This window comes from Arachis ipaensis, chromosome B5 (assembly GCF_059453495.1).
Source record: "Arachis ipaensis isolate K30076 ecotype BB chromosome B5, ASM5945349v1, whole genome shotgun sequence".
NCBI lineage: Eukaryota > Viridiplantae > Streptophyta > Magnoliopsida > Fabales > Fabaceae > Arachis > Arachis ipaensis.
The window spans coordinates 5,300,545-5,320,648 of record NC_142440.1 but is presented as its reverse complement, the minus strand read 5'-3'; the positions used below and the strand labels follow the sequence as shown (position 1 = coordinate 5,320,648).

At 29.7% G+C, this 20,104-nt stretch overlaps 1 protein-coding gene and 1 long non-coding RNA gene across 3 annotated transcripts; one reads left to right on the top strand and one right to left on the bottom strand.

The window, feature by feature from the left end:
• Window positions 1–4,031: 4,031 nt before the first annotated feature.
• On the bottom strand, window positions 4,032–7,834 carry LOC107640014 (putative plant SNARE 11). The gene is made up of 10 exons (XM_016343560.3): window positions 7,545–7,834; window positions 7,212–7,304; window positions 6,941–7,034; window positions 6,809–6,846; window positions 6,627–6,715; window positions 6,189–6,268; window positions 6,053–6,109; window positions 5,862–5,954; window positions 5,685–5,759; window positions 4,032–4,319 (listed from the first exon to the last, which is right to left on the bottom strand). Exons 1-10 carry the CDS (start codon window positions 7,619–7,621, stop codon window positions 4,215–4,217), a joined length of 801 nt encoding a protein of 266 aa, XP_016199046.1. The 5' UTR covers window positions 7,622–7,834; the 3' UTR covers window positions 4,032–4,214.
• Window positions 7,835–16,954: 9,120 nt separating this feature from the next.
• On the top strand, window positions 16,955–19,039 carry LOC107612128 (uncharacterized). 2 transcript variants are annotated; one of them, XR_015883420.1, is made up of 4 exons: window positions 16,968–17,396; window positions 18,393–18,492; window positions 18,648–18,719; window positions 18,798–19,039. It is a non-coding gene; the product is annotated as an uncharacterized LOC107612128 (long non-coding RNA). The 2 variants fall into 2 exon arrangements; XR_015883419.1 differs by having other exon boundaries at window positions 16,955–17,396; window positions 18,648–19,039.
• Window positions 19,040–20,104: the final 1,065 nt, after the last annotated feature.

Sequence of the window (20,104 nt, the reverse complement as noted above, 5' to 3'; positions counted from 1 at the left end):
TTTTTATATTTTTAATAAATTAGACATTATTTTTTTAAATATTATAGCAATCATCTTTTTTGAAAAATTGAGAATGTGTTAAAAATTATATTAAATTGTATTTTAGATTAATTAAGAGAATATATCATATTCTCATTAATTCGTATATTCCGGAAAAAAAGGTTATCTTTTGGTACGTTGTGTTCATAGTTGTCAGAATCGAACCAGTAATCGAACCGGTCAAGTCATTGGGTCACTGGGTCATTGGTTCAACCGGTGGGTCACTGGCTGAACCGGTTGACTCGATACTATGCAAATAAAAAATAAAAATAGTCAAAAACCTAAAATTAAATTTTGAAAAATAGATATTTTTACTAACATTTTAAGAACAATTCAGTCGAATTCTATAAATAACTAATACAAAAATAGACATATAATTAGTTCATACTACTATATAGTATCTTAATTAGACACAATAAGAATAACAATCTATGAATTATATCCAAAGAATAATTTCAAGGTCTAAATATTTTTGTATAATTAAATAATTATATAAATTATTTTTTTTCTCAGAATAAATAATTTTTATTTTATTTTTATATTCATTATTATTTTTTATTTTAAAATTAATTAATTTGTACTTCAATTAAAAAATAATTAATTTAAAAAATATTGAGTTAAGTATTTCCATATATATATATATATATATATTAGTTATAAAAAATTAAAATATATATTATAAAAAGCATTAGCAATACTAAAGAAACGCATTAGTGCAGTGGTTATTAACTTGGTCTTCAATTCAGGAGACCTAAGTTTGACTCCTACTTTCCTGTAATGTGTTTTTCCAAATTTCAAACCCGCATGCTGATGTCAGCGTGACATCATCGGCACGCAGGTTTACCATTGACTGGACCGGTTCGGTTCTGGTTCGTGTCGGTTTTGACCGGTTTGATCGGTTCGTACCGATTTTGACCGGTTTATTTTCTTAAACGGTCAATATACTAAACCGGACCGATACAAGGTCCGGTTTACCAGTTTTCCAGTCGAATCGGCCAGTCCGATCCGATTTTTACAATTATGGTTGTGTCCATTCTATATCTTAAAAGTGTTTTATAATTTTTCTTTTAATTACTTGAATCTTTAAATTAAATCAATTATAACTATTTAATGAAATCATTTAATTAATATAATTAAATATTTAAATCTATCATAATTAATTATATCAACTAATTGATTTGAATATCTTGATCAATTATATCAATTATTTGATTTAATCGAAATAAATAATTATATCAATGGCTATTTGCGTGTTTAGGCCTCCCACATTGCCGTCGTCGCCTCCCCCTCCGCATCCCTGGACATCTGCCAGAGCTTTCGCCTCATCTTTCTCCAGAGCCTCCGCCTCCTTTTCTTCTGCATCTTCCTTTGCAATCATCATTCCTCAAAGTTACCCCTTTAAAATTAAGATAGAAGTATGAGAATTATCTTGTGAACGCCAGTTTTTTGGAGAACCTCCCATTTGGATATATTGATAATGAAATATATATAGTGCAAGTCTACGTGTATATATATAAATCGCATGTTTAAGAATAGAAAAAATTTAAATCTATGTATGTATATAAACCGCATGTTTAAGAATAAAAAAATTTTCTACTTTTTTGCTCTTAAAAATTGTTAAAATAATACTCCTATTTTTTTATTTATAAAATATACACTCTTCCCTTTTATAATTTAACGAGTTAGTATTATAGATTTTATTTATAATTCGAATTTGAATCATTTCTATATGCACGCATAAAAATCATATACTTCAATAAATAGCTTACAATTGTATATGATTTTTTGAGAAAAATATTTGGTATCATTTTTTTTTCAATTTCACAATTGTTGTCATGTTTGTGTGTCTTCATTTAATTTGAAAATTTGAGAAAGTCTCATTAATTTATATATTATGAAAAACAAGTTTCTCTCTTGATATTGATACGTTGTCTCAATTTCATATCTTAAAAGGTGAAAGTAGGAGCCAATGAAATATTTATACAATGTGTACAATAAAAGTTTAGGGAGTATTAGAGATATAATCATTAGTGTTATCTTTTTCCATCAGAAGCTTTTGGGATGAGTGGTATCATGACATAGTCAAGAGTTCGATTTTTGGTGAAGTCAATTATTTCTTTTGATTATTATGAAAAACAAGTTTCTCTCCTGATACTGATACGTTGTCTCAATTTCATTTCTTAAAAGTGTTTTATAATTTATTTCTTTTGATTATTTGAATCTTTAAATCAAATCAATTAAAACTATTTAATGAAATCAATTATTTAATATAATTAGATATTTAAATCTAACACACTTAATTGTATCAATTAATTGGTTTGAATAACTTGATCAATTGTATCAACTATTTGATTTAATCAGAGTAAATAATTATATCAACATGTACTTGTGTGTTTAAGCCTCTCTCATTGCCTCCTCTTTTTCCTTCTCTACCTCCTTTTTCTTGAGAGCCTCCTCCTCCTCCTCTACATCCTTTCTTTCCAGAGCTTTCGTCAGAATTTCACATGCTCCACCACTTGGACTTCAACCAGAACTCCTACCTCATTTTTTTGCCAGAACTTCTGCCTCTTTTTCCTCTACATCCTCCTTCGCAGTCGTAATTCCTTAAAGTTATCTCAGTAAGCATAAAAAAAGTGTGAGAATTGTCTCGTGAACATTAGTTTTTGGAGAACTCGCATTTGGACATATTGATAATTGAATATAGTGCAAGTCTACGTGTATATATATAAATCGCATGTTTAAGAAAATAAAAAATTCAAGTCTATGTATGATATAAACCGCATGTTTAAGAATAAAAAAATTTTCTACTTTCTTCTCTTAAAAAATGTTAAAATAATACTCATATTTTTTTTATTTGTAAAATATACACTATTCTCTTTTATAATTTAACAAGTTAGTATTATAGATTTCATTTATAATTCAAATTTAAATCATTTCTATATGACACATAAAAATTATACACTTCAATAAATAGCTTATAATTGTACATGATTTTTTGAGAAAAATATTTGGTATCATTTTTTTCGATTTCACAATTGTTGTCCTGTTTGTGTGTCTTCATTTAATTCAAAAATTTGAGAAAGCCTCATTAATTCATATATTCTAGAAGATAAATTTTTCTCCTGATACTGATACGTTGTCTCAATTTCATATCTTAAAAGTGTTTTATAATTTATTTCTTTTGATTATTTGAATCTTTAAATCAAATCAATTAAAATTATTTAATGAAGTTCATTATTTAATATAATTAGATATTTAAATCTAACACAATTAATTATATCAATTAATTGGTTTGACTAACTTGATCAATTGTATCAATTATTTGATTTAATCAGAGAAAATAATTATATCAACATGTACCTGCATGTTTAGACCTCTCATTGTCTCCTCCTCCTCCTTCTCTGCCAGAGCCTCTGCCTCCTCTTCCTTAAGAGCCTCCTCTTCCTCTGCATCCTCTCCTGCCAGAGATTTCGCCAGAATTTCTGCCTTGTCTTTTGCCAAAGTCTTTTCCTCCTTCACATGTTCCATCGTTTTGACTTTCGCTAGAACTTCTGCCTCATTTTTTGCCAGAACTTCTGCCTCTTTTTTCTCTGCATTCTCTTTCACAGTCGTAATTCCTTAAAGTTATCTCAGCGAGAATAAAAAAAAGTATGAAAATTGTCTCATGAACATTAATTTTTGGAGAACTCCCATTTGAACATATTGATAATGCATGAAATATATAGTGTAGGTCTATATATATATATATATATATATAAACGATATGTTTAAGGATAGAGAAAAATTATATTTTCTTCTTGTGAGAAATGTTAAAATAACGTTTTTTTATTTGTAAAATATATACTTTTCTCATTTATAATTTAACGATGGGCTAATATTATGGATTTCATTTGTAATTTAAATTTGAATCATTTCTATATGCACGCATAAAAAATTATACATTTCAATAAATAGTTTACAATTGTACAAGAATTTTGAGAAAAATATTTGGTATACTCATTTTGTATCGTCTTTTAAATCAATATAATGTAGAACAGAGATATACGAGACAAATACAATAACGCAGCTATATAGCAACATGCATTGATAATATCAAATTTTGGCATCAAATGCTGCTTAATAAGAGCTGCATCCAACCATTTCACCATGAAAATTCAAGGCAGAGAATCATCACGTCAGAAATGCTCATTAACAATATGATCCCAAAGCAATCTTCTGGTCAAAGCTGGAGGGCCTAATCCTGGAATGTCACGAATGTCCTGGTTGTTTGGGTTGATAAGCTGAAATTTTGAAAGCCACAATAAGAAAAATCTAAGCATTTTGGAAATCAATAAATAAAATAGTGCACAATGGAAATTTCCCACTTTAATAGCTATGAATCCTGATCCCAGCGGTCGAATTCAATATCATAACTTCTTGAAGGTTTTAAGACTTAAAGGCATGCCCTTTATCCGAAAAGGTAAAGTTTTAATAATTTTCTATCAAAATCCCCTCCAGATTCGTAGTTATAGGAAATGGTGATAGAACGGAGTTAAAACAAAAGATACAAGTAATAGAGAATTAATTTAGTTTTATATCAGGTAGATCCACCGCTGAAACTACATACTTACTAAGAAGGATGGTGGAAAAGTATCGTAATAATAAAAAAAATCTACATAGTTATTTATTGATTTGGAAAAAGTGTATGATAGTGTGTCAAGGGAGGTCTTATGAAAAGTTTTAGAAAGAAAATGAGTAAGGATAACATATCTTCGTACAATTAAAGACATATATGATGGGCTATAACTAGTGTAAAGACTCAAGATGGTTTGACCGAAAAATTTTCTATTGGTATAGGATTATACCAGAGATTATCCTTAAATCCATATATTTTCACATTAGTATTGGAAGTACTCACATAGCATATCCAAGAGCTTGTGCCATGGTGCATGATTTTTGCCGATGATATCGTCCTTATAGGGGAGTCAAGGAAAAACCTAAATAAGAAGTTTGATTTATAGAGAGAAGCTCTAGAAGTGTATGGCTTTTGCATAAGCTGTAGCAAGACAGAATATATAGAATATAAGTTCGGTCGACCGGCTATGCTCTATGGTACAGAGTGTTGGACGGCCAAAAGGGAGCACGAACATAAGTTAAGTATGACAGAAATTAAGATGTTGAGATAAATGAGTGGTCATACGCGATTGGATATAATAAGAAACGAAGATATAAGAGAGAAAGTTGGAGTAACACCTATTGTGGAAAACATGGTAAAATTGCGTCTCAAGTGGTTTGAACATATGAAAAGAAGACCGACAGAGTATCCAATCTGGAAGATGGATAAGGGGTGAAAGGTAAAGGGAGACTTAGGAAGACTATCCATGAGGTGGTCAAACGAGATCTACATGTAAACAGTCTCTTTGTAGACATGATACATGATAGAGCTCAATGACGTCGTTTGATCTATGTAGCCAACCCCAACTAGTAGGATAAGACTTTGTTATTGTTGTTGTTGTTGTAATAGTGTATAAGAATTTCTTATAGTGGATTCTAACTAGTCTTGCAAAATTGATTTGATAATAGCAATATAGCATTTTCTGCTAAGCAAGTTAATTAGATGAATTCAAAGGAATATATGTTATTTGAATAAATAATGAGATTCTTACCTTTACAATAACAATAGCTATCACTCCAATGACAATAAGAAACAATAGCATCATAATACATTTGTCAGTAGCAATCTATGGGCAAGAAAAGCAAAACAAACAAAAGGGTTAGTCAATGAATAATTTATATACTATTCTGGGTAAGGAAAAAAAGAAGTTGAATTTTTAGAAATTGACCTGCCTACCAAGTTGCTTGGCCAATTTAGAGGCTCTTTTCATTGAAAAATGAATAGAATCCAACTCATTAACGACTCTGCTCATTTGTTCTGTCTATTAAGGAGAGATTATAGTATTTAGTAGATAAGTATAATGATTTAATTTGATGTGTTTATTAATTACAAAGTTAAGCAACATCATAAGTTACACACCTGAGACTTTAAAGTTGCTGCAGCCTCTGTTCCAATATTTAGTGTCTCTTGAACAATCTGTTATTAATAATGAACCCACATAAGTAGCTAGCAACAATGAAATTTTGTAAGAATATTTCAAGAAATATATAATAACCTTCTTTCCCCTGTCAATAGCTTGGTCTGTTTCATCCATCATTTGATGTCCCTTATTAATTAGTTGTTCATTTGTCATTGCTGTAAAAGAACAACAGATGCATCATCATACATCTTCCACAATCCAACTTAAACAAAAATCATACAACTTAATTAGAAAGTACATTAAACAGATTAAGCTGATACACTTAGAAATCACGTTTAAATCATGAATGACAATAATGTGATGCATGTTTAGTGATCAATGTTACATCTTATAACTCAAACTGATTGTTTAACTGTCTGAAATGGGAATATGATCATGACTATTAGCATAGAAAAAAAGTAAAGTATATTTTTTGTGCTTTTCAAAAACTTTTTAAAAAAGTGTGGCATCCACAAAAAGTGGACAAGCTGAAAAAAAAAAGAATGTGTTAAATAAATCCATGTGCTTGCTTACATGAAGCCAACAAAACATTTTCTTCTACTTGACCATCACTAGGTCCTTCAAAGAGCTCAATTCGCTTATTCTCAATATTTGTAGCATATCTGCATTGCAACAATGAATAATAAGTTATGAGCCTGCTAAGCAGATCACTAAAATTAACCACTTGCAAAAAATACATGATAATGTTAACTTACTTCTTTTTCAAAGCAACATATGAATTTAACTCTTTGATCTGCAAGGGACAGAGAATATGCAAATGCTAGTTAGTAAGGTTGGCTAGTTAAGGTATATGGTATATTTGGTATTAGAGAGTTAAAAGATTTCACCATTGATTGCTTTTTATCGTTCAGCATTTTGTTGGTTCCTCTGTCAAGTCTATCCTCCAAAACCTTTACTTCTTTGTCAAATTCTTTTATAAGCCTGCAACCACCATAGCAGCAATAATATAACCACAGAAACTATTAATTTTGGAAAATTAATTAAAGTTCCTCTTGGCTTCTCAAATTGTATTTGTTGATACTTGATATACACGCATCAAGAGGAATCAAGCATATACTTTAAGAACATGCAAGTATTTAAAGAAAGCCATGAAATTACCGCTTACAGTCGCGCATTTTCTCTGTAAGATCTTCCAACTGCCTGCTCTGCCTGCTAAATTCCTTAATCTTCTCCAGCTTTTGGAATCCATTTCTGCACCAACCACGCTATTAATATTAATAATTAATTATTCAACCATGTAATGTGTTCACTAAAATCGGTCACTGGTACGTTGAAATACAAAATATATATTCAAAATGAGTTAACCAATAAATGTATACACGATGATTAATATTAGTGGTTGATTTTAGTATACAAATATTTTTGTTAATTATTATTCATTAGAAAATCTAATAGAGCATGAAAAAAATAAAATAAAATAATAATTCTTACGATAAAGCACGAAAAACGTCGGTGATCTGTCCATCGATCTGAGCTAGGTCGTTGCTGATCCTTGACAAGTCATCCATGGTATATATCGTGTTTATTGAAATGAAATGCAATGAAGTTTGAAATTCAGTGGAACGAAAGAAGAAGCATGGTTGAGGTGAAGGAAACACCAAACAATGTAAGGGTATTACAGTGTAGAATGATGTCCCCTCCTCCTTGGTGGACGGTTTTTTTGGTTAGGTTAACGAGGAGTTCTTGCATGGGAAATCAGAGAGGGAGGGAAACAGAAACGGAAGGCGGGACCCACTAGGGTGAGTGAGACCCATTGGTGGCACGAGTTTTCTTAATGTGATCCTGCTTTTTTGTCGGATTATTTACTATTTTAATGCCTCTTTAAGTCTTAATTAATGATTATACAAAGGAAACCACTCTTTATGCATGGTTTATGTCATTGTGAATTAATTCATGTCTGTTAGGCTATGTCAGTTTCACATAATAAGATAAAATAAAATAAGATAACGAGAATAAAACATAAAGAATAAATATATAAAATTTTGTGTTTTTATATTTTATTTAATAATAAATAAATTATAAAAATTTAATTTATTTTTATTTTTTCTATTTAAAAAATTTGAGATAAAAAATATAATAATAAAAAATATAATTATAAAAAATTAATAAAAATAATGAAAGAAAAAATAAAAAATAAGTGTATCTTTTATTAGTATTTTTGTGTTTTTCCTATAAAAATGAATATAAAATACATTAATTTAATATCTTTAAATATATTATTTTTATTTATATCTCATTTATTAAATATAATTTTATATCTCTATCTCAATATCTTATCTCTGTAAATAAATGCAGCCTTAGTTACTTAATTTTCATGAATTTTATACACTAATTTCTTGGATATGTGATATATCCATAGAATGATATTTAACTGTTTTTATATCAGCTATAGGGATGGCAAAATTCTCCGAAACCTGCGGAGACGGCCCCAAATGGGGATCCGATTGTGGGGAATTTTTTCTGTAGGGATGGGGATGGGGGACAAAATTCCCCAGAAGCAAGCGCGAGGATCTGAGCGGGGATCCCCGCCCCCGTCTCCGCTATTTCCCGAAATTTATGAATTCCCTGAATTATCCTTAATAATTATTTCTCATGTATGTTTTTTAGTCATTTCTCACACACATATATATAGAAATCCAAAACTCCTAATCTTTATTTGCATAACATTCTTCAATTCAAAGATCCCTAACGTTGTCCATACTCCATCCAACCTCTCTGCAGCCACCCCCTCGCCACCCTTCTCACCGCATCGTCACACCTCACTGTGCCATCACCCTTACCGCATCGTAATTTCCATTTGCGGCGTTCCTTTTCATAATTCTGCCGTCGTATCCATTCTCCTCTCTATTGCCGCGTCTCCCACCTTGTCCACTGCTTTGTTCTTTGGCTCGTCGTTGCGTCCTCCCATTGCGTCATTTTGAAAGAAGTCACCATCGTATCATTTAGACTTTTTATATAAAATCTTGCAGTTTTTGTTTAAGATAGATACTTGCAACTCTATTCATATGAAAATTAATAATTAATTAAAACTATTATGTAGATGGGAATCGGGTCCCGCGGAAAATGAGATCCGGTGGGAATGGAGATAGGGAGCAATATTCCCCCACAGCAGAAAACGAGAACGGAGATGGGGAGCAAATATGAGGACGGGAATGGAAAGTAGGGAGGCATTCCCCGCCTCCGCCCTGGCCCTCCCCAGTTGACATCTCTAATCACGAATTCAAGTACTTATTTGATTAGCATATAAAAAGACTTAAATCTCTTTTATGGCCTCATAAATTTTTAAATATTATAATAAAAATTTACGTATAATTATTTTTATATAAAATTAATAATTAATAATTATTAAGTGATAACTTAATTAAATTTATTAAATTATTTAAAATTTTTTATTATTAATTTCACATAAAAATAACTATATACACGTATTTTTTTTAATTTTAATTTAATCGTTAAATGTTGATCTTTTATCTCAGTTTAAAACCTTTTACCCAAAACATTGTTAAACAACTCTTTTATCCGTCAAAATTAACATTTTGTGTGATTTTTTTGTGAAAAGAGAAAATAATATTTCTTTAAAAATAACTTTTATTTAGACTACAGCTCTATTTTATTTATTTAATACGACTCTTTTCTGTTTTAATTTATTTGACCATTACCATTATAATCCGGTATGATTTTTTCCCTATCTTAACTATATCAAAGTAGAATATTTGTTCATTACTAAAACATTTTTATAAAATTACTTCTGTTAAAATTGACATTGAATTAGTTTTTTTTTGTTGTCTTATTGAATTAGTGTTTATGTTTAGTAAATCTACAAACAATGACTCGAAAAGAAAAAATTCCTGATAATAATTAATTGTAGCTATTTTTAGAATACGTGTTAAATACGTTTTAATGATGTCAATTTTTTCCTTCTTGTTATTGTCTTTAGTCTATCTTATTGTATTTGCGGTCCTTTTATCATTAGCATATATTATAGTAAACCTTTTTTCTAATGTCGATTATACTGACACATCTTTATCTGCATGACGTTACTCGAAATATACTTTTGTTAAACTATCTATGTTTTAAAGTAAATATAATTTTTACTTACAAATAATATTATATCAACATAAAATAATTTGATATTAAAAATAAAACTTCATTTATTATATAAAGATAATATGTAATATGGAGGCCAATGAGTTATAGTTCAAATGACATAATCTCTCCATACTCAATTAACCATACTCAATATTGTCTTCTATTTTTATATAGTATTTGGATATAGCAACGGAGTTTACAATATCACATATAAACGTATTTATTTTTCACTTGTTTTACAAAGTATATTATATGAATGTTTTATACTAAAATATTTTTGTCACTAATAATTGAATAAAAACAATATTTTTAATTAATTTTTAATGATAACAAATACATAAAAAGTTAAAATTTTATAAAAATAATTTTAATAAAAGTATATAAGGAGTATACTTAATAGCAAACTCCTTTCTATGCTAAAAATATTAATGATATTTTAATTAGAATTCAATCACATAACTAATGTTTTAAATTTTAAATATAAATTATAAATTATAAAATTTTAACCTTAAATTATAAACTCTTCTTAAAATAGTTTTAAAAAAGATAATTTCATAATAAAAAATTAGTTAATATTATATTATCCGATTAAAAATTAAAAAATTTTTGGAAACCAATAATTTTTAATATTTTTATTATTATTTAATCAATATAAATATTAAATAATTGTCTTTAATAAATAAATTTTATTAATTTATGTGTACAAATTCTAAAAATATGAATATATACGGTATTGATTTACGTATACAAAATTTTAATATATATATATATAAATTAGACTATATTATGTGTATATTAAAATCAGCTACCAAAATCAACCACTAATATAAAATACATATTAAAAATAAATTAAATCATATATATATTAATATATAAATATATTAATAATTAATCTTAATGACTAATTTTAATATATAAATAATATTTTTTATATAAATTATATATTTTGTACGCTTTTTGTTGATTGGTCTTCCTATTTTACCATTCACCATTCACCATTCATTCTCTCATCCTGATACTGATACTGTTACTCATTGGTACTCACACTACTCACTACTCTCTTCTCGCTCCTCACTAAGATACACTTTCTGTTTTTTTTTTTTTAAGAAACGCTACTGGTTATCGGGAAGAAATAAAGCAATCTTTTCAGGAGATGTCACATGAGAAATCAGAGAGAGAGGGAACAGAAACGAAACTCGGAACCATCATCAGAGTGAGTCGGACCTGTTGGTGGCACGGGTTTTCTTAATGTGGTCCTGCTTCTTTGCCGGATTATTTGCTATTTTAATGTCTCTTAATTAATGAATATACAAAGGAAACCATTCTTCATCGATGATGCAGGAATACTAATATGAACATGGAAGTTGGAACAGATACAACATATCACGTGAATTTTAAAATTTTACAAGACATTGAATAATTTTTTAGATAAATTATAATAATATTTGAATAAAATATAATTTAATTATTTTAATTATTTTTAATATTTTATTTTAATTATATCAAATATTTAAAATAATTTTTTATTTTAATAAATAATAATATATATTATATCTAAATTTATTTATATAAAACTTATCATTACTAATCGTTAAATGACAATTTAGTTAAATTTATCAAGTTAATTTTAGTTTACTCGTTAAATGTTAATCTTTTATCTCATAATTTAAAACTTTTTACCCAAAACATTGTTAAACAACTCTTTTATCTCCAGATCAAAATTAACATTTGCCTGACTTTTTGTAAAAAGAAAAAATAATACTACTTCAAAAATAATTTTTACTTAGACTACAGCTCTATTTTACTTACTTATTGATATAATTTTTTTTATTTTAACTTATTTGACCATTATCACTATAATTCGGTATATTTTTATCCTATCTTAACTATGTCAAAATAGAATATTAGTTCATTACTAAAACATTTCTATGAATTTACTTCTGTTAAAATTGACATTGAATTTTTTTTTTGGTCTTATTGAATTAGTGTCTATGTTTAATAAATCTACCAAGAGTAATTCAAAAAAAAAAAAAATATTCTGATAATAGTTAATTATAGTTTTTTTTAGAATACTTGTTAAATACATTTAAAATTTAAATGATGTCAATTTTTTTCCTGGTTTATCTTGAGTCTATCCTATTGCATTTGCTGTCCTGGTATCACTAGTATATATGATAGTAAACATTTTTTCTAACGTAGATTATACTGACACATTTTTATTTGCACAATGTTACTGAAAATATACTTTTGTTAAATTGTGTATGTTTCAAAGTAAATATAATTTTTACTTACAAATAATATTATATCAACATAAAATAATTTGATATTAAAAATAAAACTTAATTTATTATATAAAGATAGAAAAATAAATAAAAGTATACCCGAATTTTCACTCAAATTTCTATTATCGCTATAAAAATTATTCATACCACAAAAAAGTAGAATTGATAACCGAGTTTTATTTTAATATATACCAATAATTCACTAAAAAATTTAAGAGTACATCTGTACTCCATATGCAAATCAATTAATTAGAATTCAATCACATAACTAATTTTTTTTGAGTTAATATCAATTAATGTTTTAAATTTATTTTATTTTAAATTTTGATTATAATTTTTAAATTATAAATTACAAAATTTTAACTTTAAATTATAAACTCTTCTTAAAAGATAGTATTAAAAAAAAAGATAATTTAGTATATATTGAAATCAAATGCAATCAAGTTTGAAATTAAGTGGAATTAAAGAAGAAGCATGGTTTAAGCTAAGAAAACACCAAATAATGTAAGTGTATTACAGTGTAGAATGATGTCCGGTTTTTTGGGTCAGGTTAACAAGGAGTTATCACATGGAAAATCAGAGAGGGAGGAACAGAAACGGAACACGGAATGACCAGGGTGGGTGGGATCCATTGGTGACACGAGTTTTCTTAATGTGATCCCGCTTTTTTTTTTGGATTATTTGCTATTTTAATATCTCTTAATTAATGATTATACAAAGGAAATCATTCTTTATAACGGCCACTAATATGAATATGGAAATTGGAACAGACACCATATGAAATATGTCAACACCTAAATTTTAAAATTATACAAGGCACAGAATATTTTTTTAGATGATCTAATAATATAATTTAATTATTTTAATTTAATATTTTATTTTAATTATATCAAATATTTAAAATAATTTTTTATTTTAAAAAATAATAATATATACTATATCTAAATTTATTTATGTGAAAGTGATCATTAATAATTTTAGTTAAATTTATCAAATTAGTTTTAGTTTACTCGTTAATCTTTTGTCTTATAATTTAAAACTTTTTATCCACAACATTATTAAACAACTCTTTTATCTTTGCGTGACTTTTTTCTTGTGAAAAGAAAAAATAATATTACTTTAAAAATAACTTTTATTTAGACAGTTAGACTACAGCTCTATTTTACTTACTTATTAATAGGATTTTTTTTATTTTAATTTATTTGACCATTATCACTATAATTCAGTATATTTTTGTCCTATCTTAATTATGTTAAAGTAGAATATTAGTTCATTATTAAAACATTTTTATGAAATTACTTCTGTTAAAATTAACATTAAATCATTATTTTTTTTGGTCTTATTGAATTAGTGTTTATGATTAATAAATCTACAAAGAGTAATTTGAAAAAAGAAAATTTTTGATAATAAGTAATTGTAGCTATTTTTAAAATATGTGTTAAATACGTTTAAATTATATCAATTTTTTTTTCTAATTATTGTTTTGAGTCTATCCTATTGCATTTGTTGTCCTTTTATTATGAGTATATATTATAGTAAACTTTTTTTTCTAATGTAAATTATGCTAACACATTTTTATTTGTACAATACTATTGGAAATATACTTTTGTTAAACTGTCTATATTTCAAAATAAATATAATTTTTACTTACAAATAATATTATATCAACATAAAATATTTTAATATTAAAAAGGTAGAATTGATAACAGAGTTTTATTTTAGTATGTACAAATAATTCACTAAAAGATTTAAGAGTACATTTATACTCTATATGAAAATCCAAATATATTTTTGTTTATTTTTTTATAAAGATAATATAATAATATGGAGTATCAATATTGTCTTTATTTTTATATAGTATTTGGATATGGTCACGGACTTTACAATATTACATATAAACGTATTTATTTTTCACTTGTTTTACAAAGTACATCATATGAATGTTTTATACTAAAATATTTTTGTCACTAATAATTGAATATAAATAATATTTTTAATGATAATAAATACATAAAATGTTAAAATTTTATAATTTTTTTTAAATAAAAGTATATAAAAAGTATACTTAATAGCAAACTCCTTTCTATGTTAAAAATATTAATGATATTTTAATTAGAATTTTAATCACATAAGTAATTTTTTTTGAGTTAATATCAATTAATGTTTTAAAGTTATTTTATTTTAAATTTTAATTATAATTTTTAAATTATAAATTATAAAATTTTAACCTTAAATTATAAACTCTTCTTAAAAAATAGTATTAAAAAAGATAATTTCATAATAAAAAATTAGATAATATTATATTATCCAATTAAAAATTACAGAAATGTTTGAAAATCAATCATTTTTAATATTTTTATTATTATTTGATCAATACAAATATTAAATTATTTTTAATAAATAAATTTTATCAATTTATGTGTACAAATTTAAAAAATATGAGTATAAACTATATTGATTTATGTGTATAAAATTTTAATATATATATATATATATATTAGACCATGTTACGTGTACATCAAAATCATCCACTAATATAAAATATATGTTAAAATATAAATACATATTGAAAATAAATTAAATTACACACATATTTATATACAAATATATTAGTAATTAATTTTAATGAATGATTTTAGTGTATAAATAATATTTTTGATATAAATTATGGAGGAGTGTTAGAAGGCCAGGAACTTTTGTGATTTATAACTATCAATGGTGATTTTAATGGTGTGAGATTAATATGAGATTTCATCCAATGACTCATTTTTTTTGTTGGTTACATGCTGGCCAAAATTTAATAAAATTGTTGGTTGCTAGACTTTTCTTAAATTATATATTGTGTATGCACACAATTTTTGTAAATATAAATATAAGACAAAAAAAATAATATTTGTTAGTAACCCTTTAATTACTCTAGAAATTAAAGGATAAAGGAAAATTGAATGGTGTGTTGTTGGTGCTTGACTGCTTGTTGGTGAAGTTGTAGAAAAGCAGAGCAGTGGCGCTTTTCGTTGATTGGTCTTCCTATTTCACCATTCACCATTCACTATTCACCATTCACCATTCACTCTCAATCCATGTTGATATACTTTTCAGCTCTTTTTTGTACATCACTCAAGGAGGTGGGGTGCCTTTTTGATATGGACTGTGAAAAAGGGGCCTTCTCTAAGTCCATTTACTAGCCCCATGATGACCGCCTCAGTGGGTAGGTCTTGAATCTCCAAGCACGCTTTGTTGAACCTTTCCATATAGTCCCGTAAAGGTTCTCCGACCTCCTGCTTTATTTCCAGGAGGCTCGGTGCGTGCTTTACTTTATCCTTCTGGATGGAGAACCTCATTAGGAACTTTCTCGAGAGGTCCTCGAAGCTGGTAACCGAGCTTGGAGGGAGGCTATCGAACCACTTCATTGCCGCTTTTGACAGAGTGGTCGGGAAAGCTTTGCAGCGAGTTGCATCAGAAGCATTAGCCAGATACATCCGACTTTTGAAATTGCTTAGGTGATGCTTCGGGTCTGTGGTTCCGTCATAGAGGTTCATATCAGGGCTTTTGAAGTTTCTTGAAACTTTTGCCCTCATTATGTCCTCACTGAATGACTCCTCTCCTCCCAGGGGTGACTCCTCTCGGTCGCCACGGGAGTTCTGACTTCTAAGGGAAGATTCTAGTTTCAAGAGTTTTTCTTCTAATTCTTTTCGTCACTCTATCTCTTCCATGAGGTTTCGCTCCGCCTCTCATTGTCGCTCTACTTCCTGTTCCAGTTGTTCCAAACGACCTTGATGACCATGGACCAATCCCATTAGCTCGGTTACATGGGGTGGCTCTTCCTTTCCTGATTCTCGTCCCTCCGAGGAGTTTGCCTTTGGGTTTTTTAACCCAGAGGTGCCTTCTCTCTGTTGGTCGTTGGTTCCCTGGTGAAGGGTTGGGTCCGCGTCGTTGTTTCCGATATCCAGGTTTTCCTGTTCGAAATCAGACGCCGTGTGGCCATCTTCTGGTGACTTGTCCGTCATCACTAGCTGATCTCTCAGGTCCCCGGCAACGGCGCCAATGTTACGATGGGTAACCGGAGATTAATGGGCTGGACTCGTTAGGCTGGCCCAATCGTTTGAGGAGGGAAGCCTTCAGAGGGGTTCACACCTTTGAGGCCTCCGTCCGACTTGTGAGTGTGAGTGAATGGGGGGTGGTACCTGCAAAGACACTCCGATGCCTAAGTCAGCAAGGGTGTAAGCATGCCTAGAGAGTATTGGGACTTAGGGGTGTTCAAAACCGATCCGGACCGAACTAAACCGATGGACCGAACCGAAAAAACCGAAAACCGAATTAACTGAAAATCGAAAAAACCGAAAAAAGTGATGTTTTGCGGTTTTTTTGCGGTTCGGTTCGGTTTTCGGTTCTTGCCACCAAAACCCTAACCGAACCGAACCGAACCGGTTCTTAACAAAACCCTAAAATTAAAACTACCCCACCCCCCAGACCCAGACGTGACTCGTGAGAGTGTGAGACGGCCACACCCCCACTTCTTCTTCCCCACATGCGCGACAGCTTCCCTCTCCAAATCCTAGATCGAAGCCTTCCTCAATTCCTCCAAATCCCACCGCCGAATAGAGGAGAACCCCCACCGCCGGTGCACGACCCAGCCTCCACCCAGCAGCGTTTCTGGAGCCACCTCTGACCACGCCACCTGCGACCTCGCCGCCTCTAGTCTACCCAGCAGCGTTTCTGGAGCCACCTCCGACCTCGCCACCTCCGACCTCGCCGCCTCCAGTCCACCCAGCAGCGTTTCTGGAGCCCACCCACGACCTCGCCACGTCCGACCTCGCCGCCTCCAGTCCACCCAGCAGCGTTTCTGGAGCCCACCCACCCAGCCACCGATTGTCCGATTCAAGTGCATATGGAGTCCGAGCCATCTATTCAGGTAAACTTTGCTGATTTGTTGTTCAGTTTAGGCCTAGGGTTATAACTTATCAGTTTATTGATTTATTGTTTATTGCTGATTTATTGTTTATTGCTTATTTATTGTTTATTGTTCAGTTTATCAGTCTATTGATTTATCAGTTTAGCAGTCTATTGATTTATCAGTTTATCAGTTTATCAGTTATTCAGTGCTGGTTCTGTGCTTAATGATTTAAACTTCAGCTGCTTGTTTATTGCTGGTTCTGTGCTTGTTTATTGCTGGTAAAAGTGCTTGTTTATTGCTGGTTTTGTGCTTGTTTAATGCTGGTAAAAGTGCTTGTTTTTTGCTGGTTTTGTGCTTGATTTATTGCTGGTAAAAGTGCTTGTTTTTTGCTAGTTCTGTGCTTGATTTATTGCTGGTTCTGTGCTTGTTTATTGCTGGTTCTGTGCTTGTTTATTGCTGCTTAATGATCTAAACTTCAGCTGCTTGTTTCTGTGATTGATTTATTGTTAAGATTATTTGGTTTTGTTCAATTTATTGCTTGTTTATTGCTGGTTCTCTGCTTGATTTATTGCTGGTAAAAGTACTTGTTTATTGCTGGTTTTGTGCTTGTTTAATGCTGGTAAAAGTGCTTGTTTTTTTGCTGGTTCTGTGCTTGATTTATTGCTGGTTCTGTGCTTGTTTATTGGTGGTAAAAGTGCTTGTTTATTGCTGGTTCTGTGCTTGTTTATTGCTGCTTAATGATCTAAACTTCAGCTGCTTGTTTCTGTGATTGATTGAATTACTTTTGAAGTGAATTACTGAATTGTTGTTCTGGTATTATTGCTGTTCTGTTGAATTACTAAATTACTGAATTAATTACTTTTATGTGTTATAATTTTTAAATCTGTTGAGACTTGAGAGTTAATATATTATTCTGATGTGAAGTATTATGTGATTTATGATGAATTCTGATATGACAATGACCATGATGAATTTTTAGCTGATTTATTATTTCCATTGATTTTTGAATTGTAGGTCTCATGTTTGGGGGCAATTTTGCTTATGTTATGAAGGACGTAAGCTTGTCATTGAAACAACTTATCTTAGAGATTATGGCATCAAGGATGGTGACCAGGTTAGTGAATTTTAAGGCTTACAATTTCAGTGAGGGGAGCTAGAATGCTGGATTGATAGAAACATAAACGGTTAATTTATAATCTATGTTATTGAAAAGAAGTTTGATTATCATAGTAATGCAGTTTCTAAATGGCATAATAATCAATGATGCAGTGATCTATCCTATAACTTTTTGGAAGGAGCAATCCCAGAAAGTCTTGGAGAGTTGACATCATTACAGAGACTGTAAGATTGTCTAAAGTTGAAGAAATGAAACTTATAATAAGACAATGAGAAATCAGTACTAAAGTTGTGTGGATGCAGGAACCTAAATGGGAATAGGCTGTCTGGAAGTGTTCAACAAATTGCAGAAAAGTCAGCAGCATATTAATCCATTCATCCCAATGTCTATATATTCAATTCTGATACATTGTTACCCTGCTATTAATCCATTCATCTCAAATTCAATGTCTCTTTATTATTAGAATGTATAACTATTAGAATGTATAATTAGATTAGAATGATTTTCTACTAGTGCTATATTATTATTATTATTATTATTATTATTATTATTATTATTGTGTATTTGTGTTTGTCGATTTCAATGTTATGACTTTGTAAAATAGTATGGTAATATTTTTTTTGAATTATTGAAAAAACCGAACAAACCGAACCAAACCAAACCGAATTTAATTGGTTTGGTTTGGTTTGGATGGCTTTGAGAAAAAAACCGAACCAAACCGAACCGCACTTTAATTAAACGATTGGATCGGATGACTTTTCTCTCAAAAACCGAACCAAACCGCACCGCGAACACCCCTATTGGGACTTAGAGATACCTGAGGGGTGTCAGTGTATTTATAATGATGAACCCATAACCACCGTTGGAGTAGTTCCACCATTAAAAGGGGAATAACCGTCCCTTTATCTTAGGGAAGTTGGGATATGGCTCATGGAAATGGGTTGAGAGATTTTAGGAGCAGTTACTCATTTGAATGAGTGGTTATCTGCCAGCTAATATTTGTTTCCGACTTCTTTAGAGCAAGCCATGGCAAGAACCGACTTCTCAGGGGAAGGTCGGTAGGGGTGTCCGCGGATTGGATCGGATCGGATCGGATATGGCCGAAAATTCGATCCGATCCGCACAATTTTCATCGGATCGGATCGGATATTATATCCGCACTTTTTAGTGCCGGATCTGATCCGATCCGATCCGCACATTTGCGGATCGGATTGGATCGGATATCAGATATATCCGCATAATTAAACCTTCTCTTTTTAATCATATTTCTATGTAAAAGAATTCGATAAAAATATTTCTTTCATACTTTTAAACTTATTTATTCTTAAAATATTTTTAATCAAACTCTCTCTGAATAACAAAAATAAAATAATACAATATATGAATAATAATTACTAACTAAAACATACAAACAAGTAAATATAATACCAAGCATATATATATATATATATATATATATATATATATATATATATATATATTTATTTATTTATTTATTATTATAGTACGGATCTGCGGATCCGCGGATCGGATACGCGGATGTAGAGCAGATATCTGCGATCCGATTCGATCAATTTTCGGATCGGATGCGGATATTTACCGCGGATCT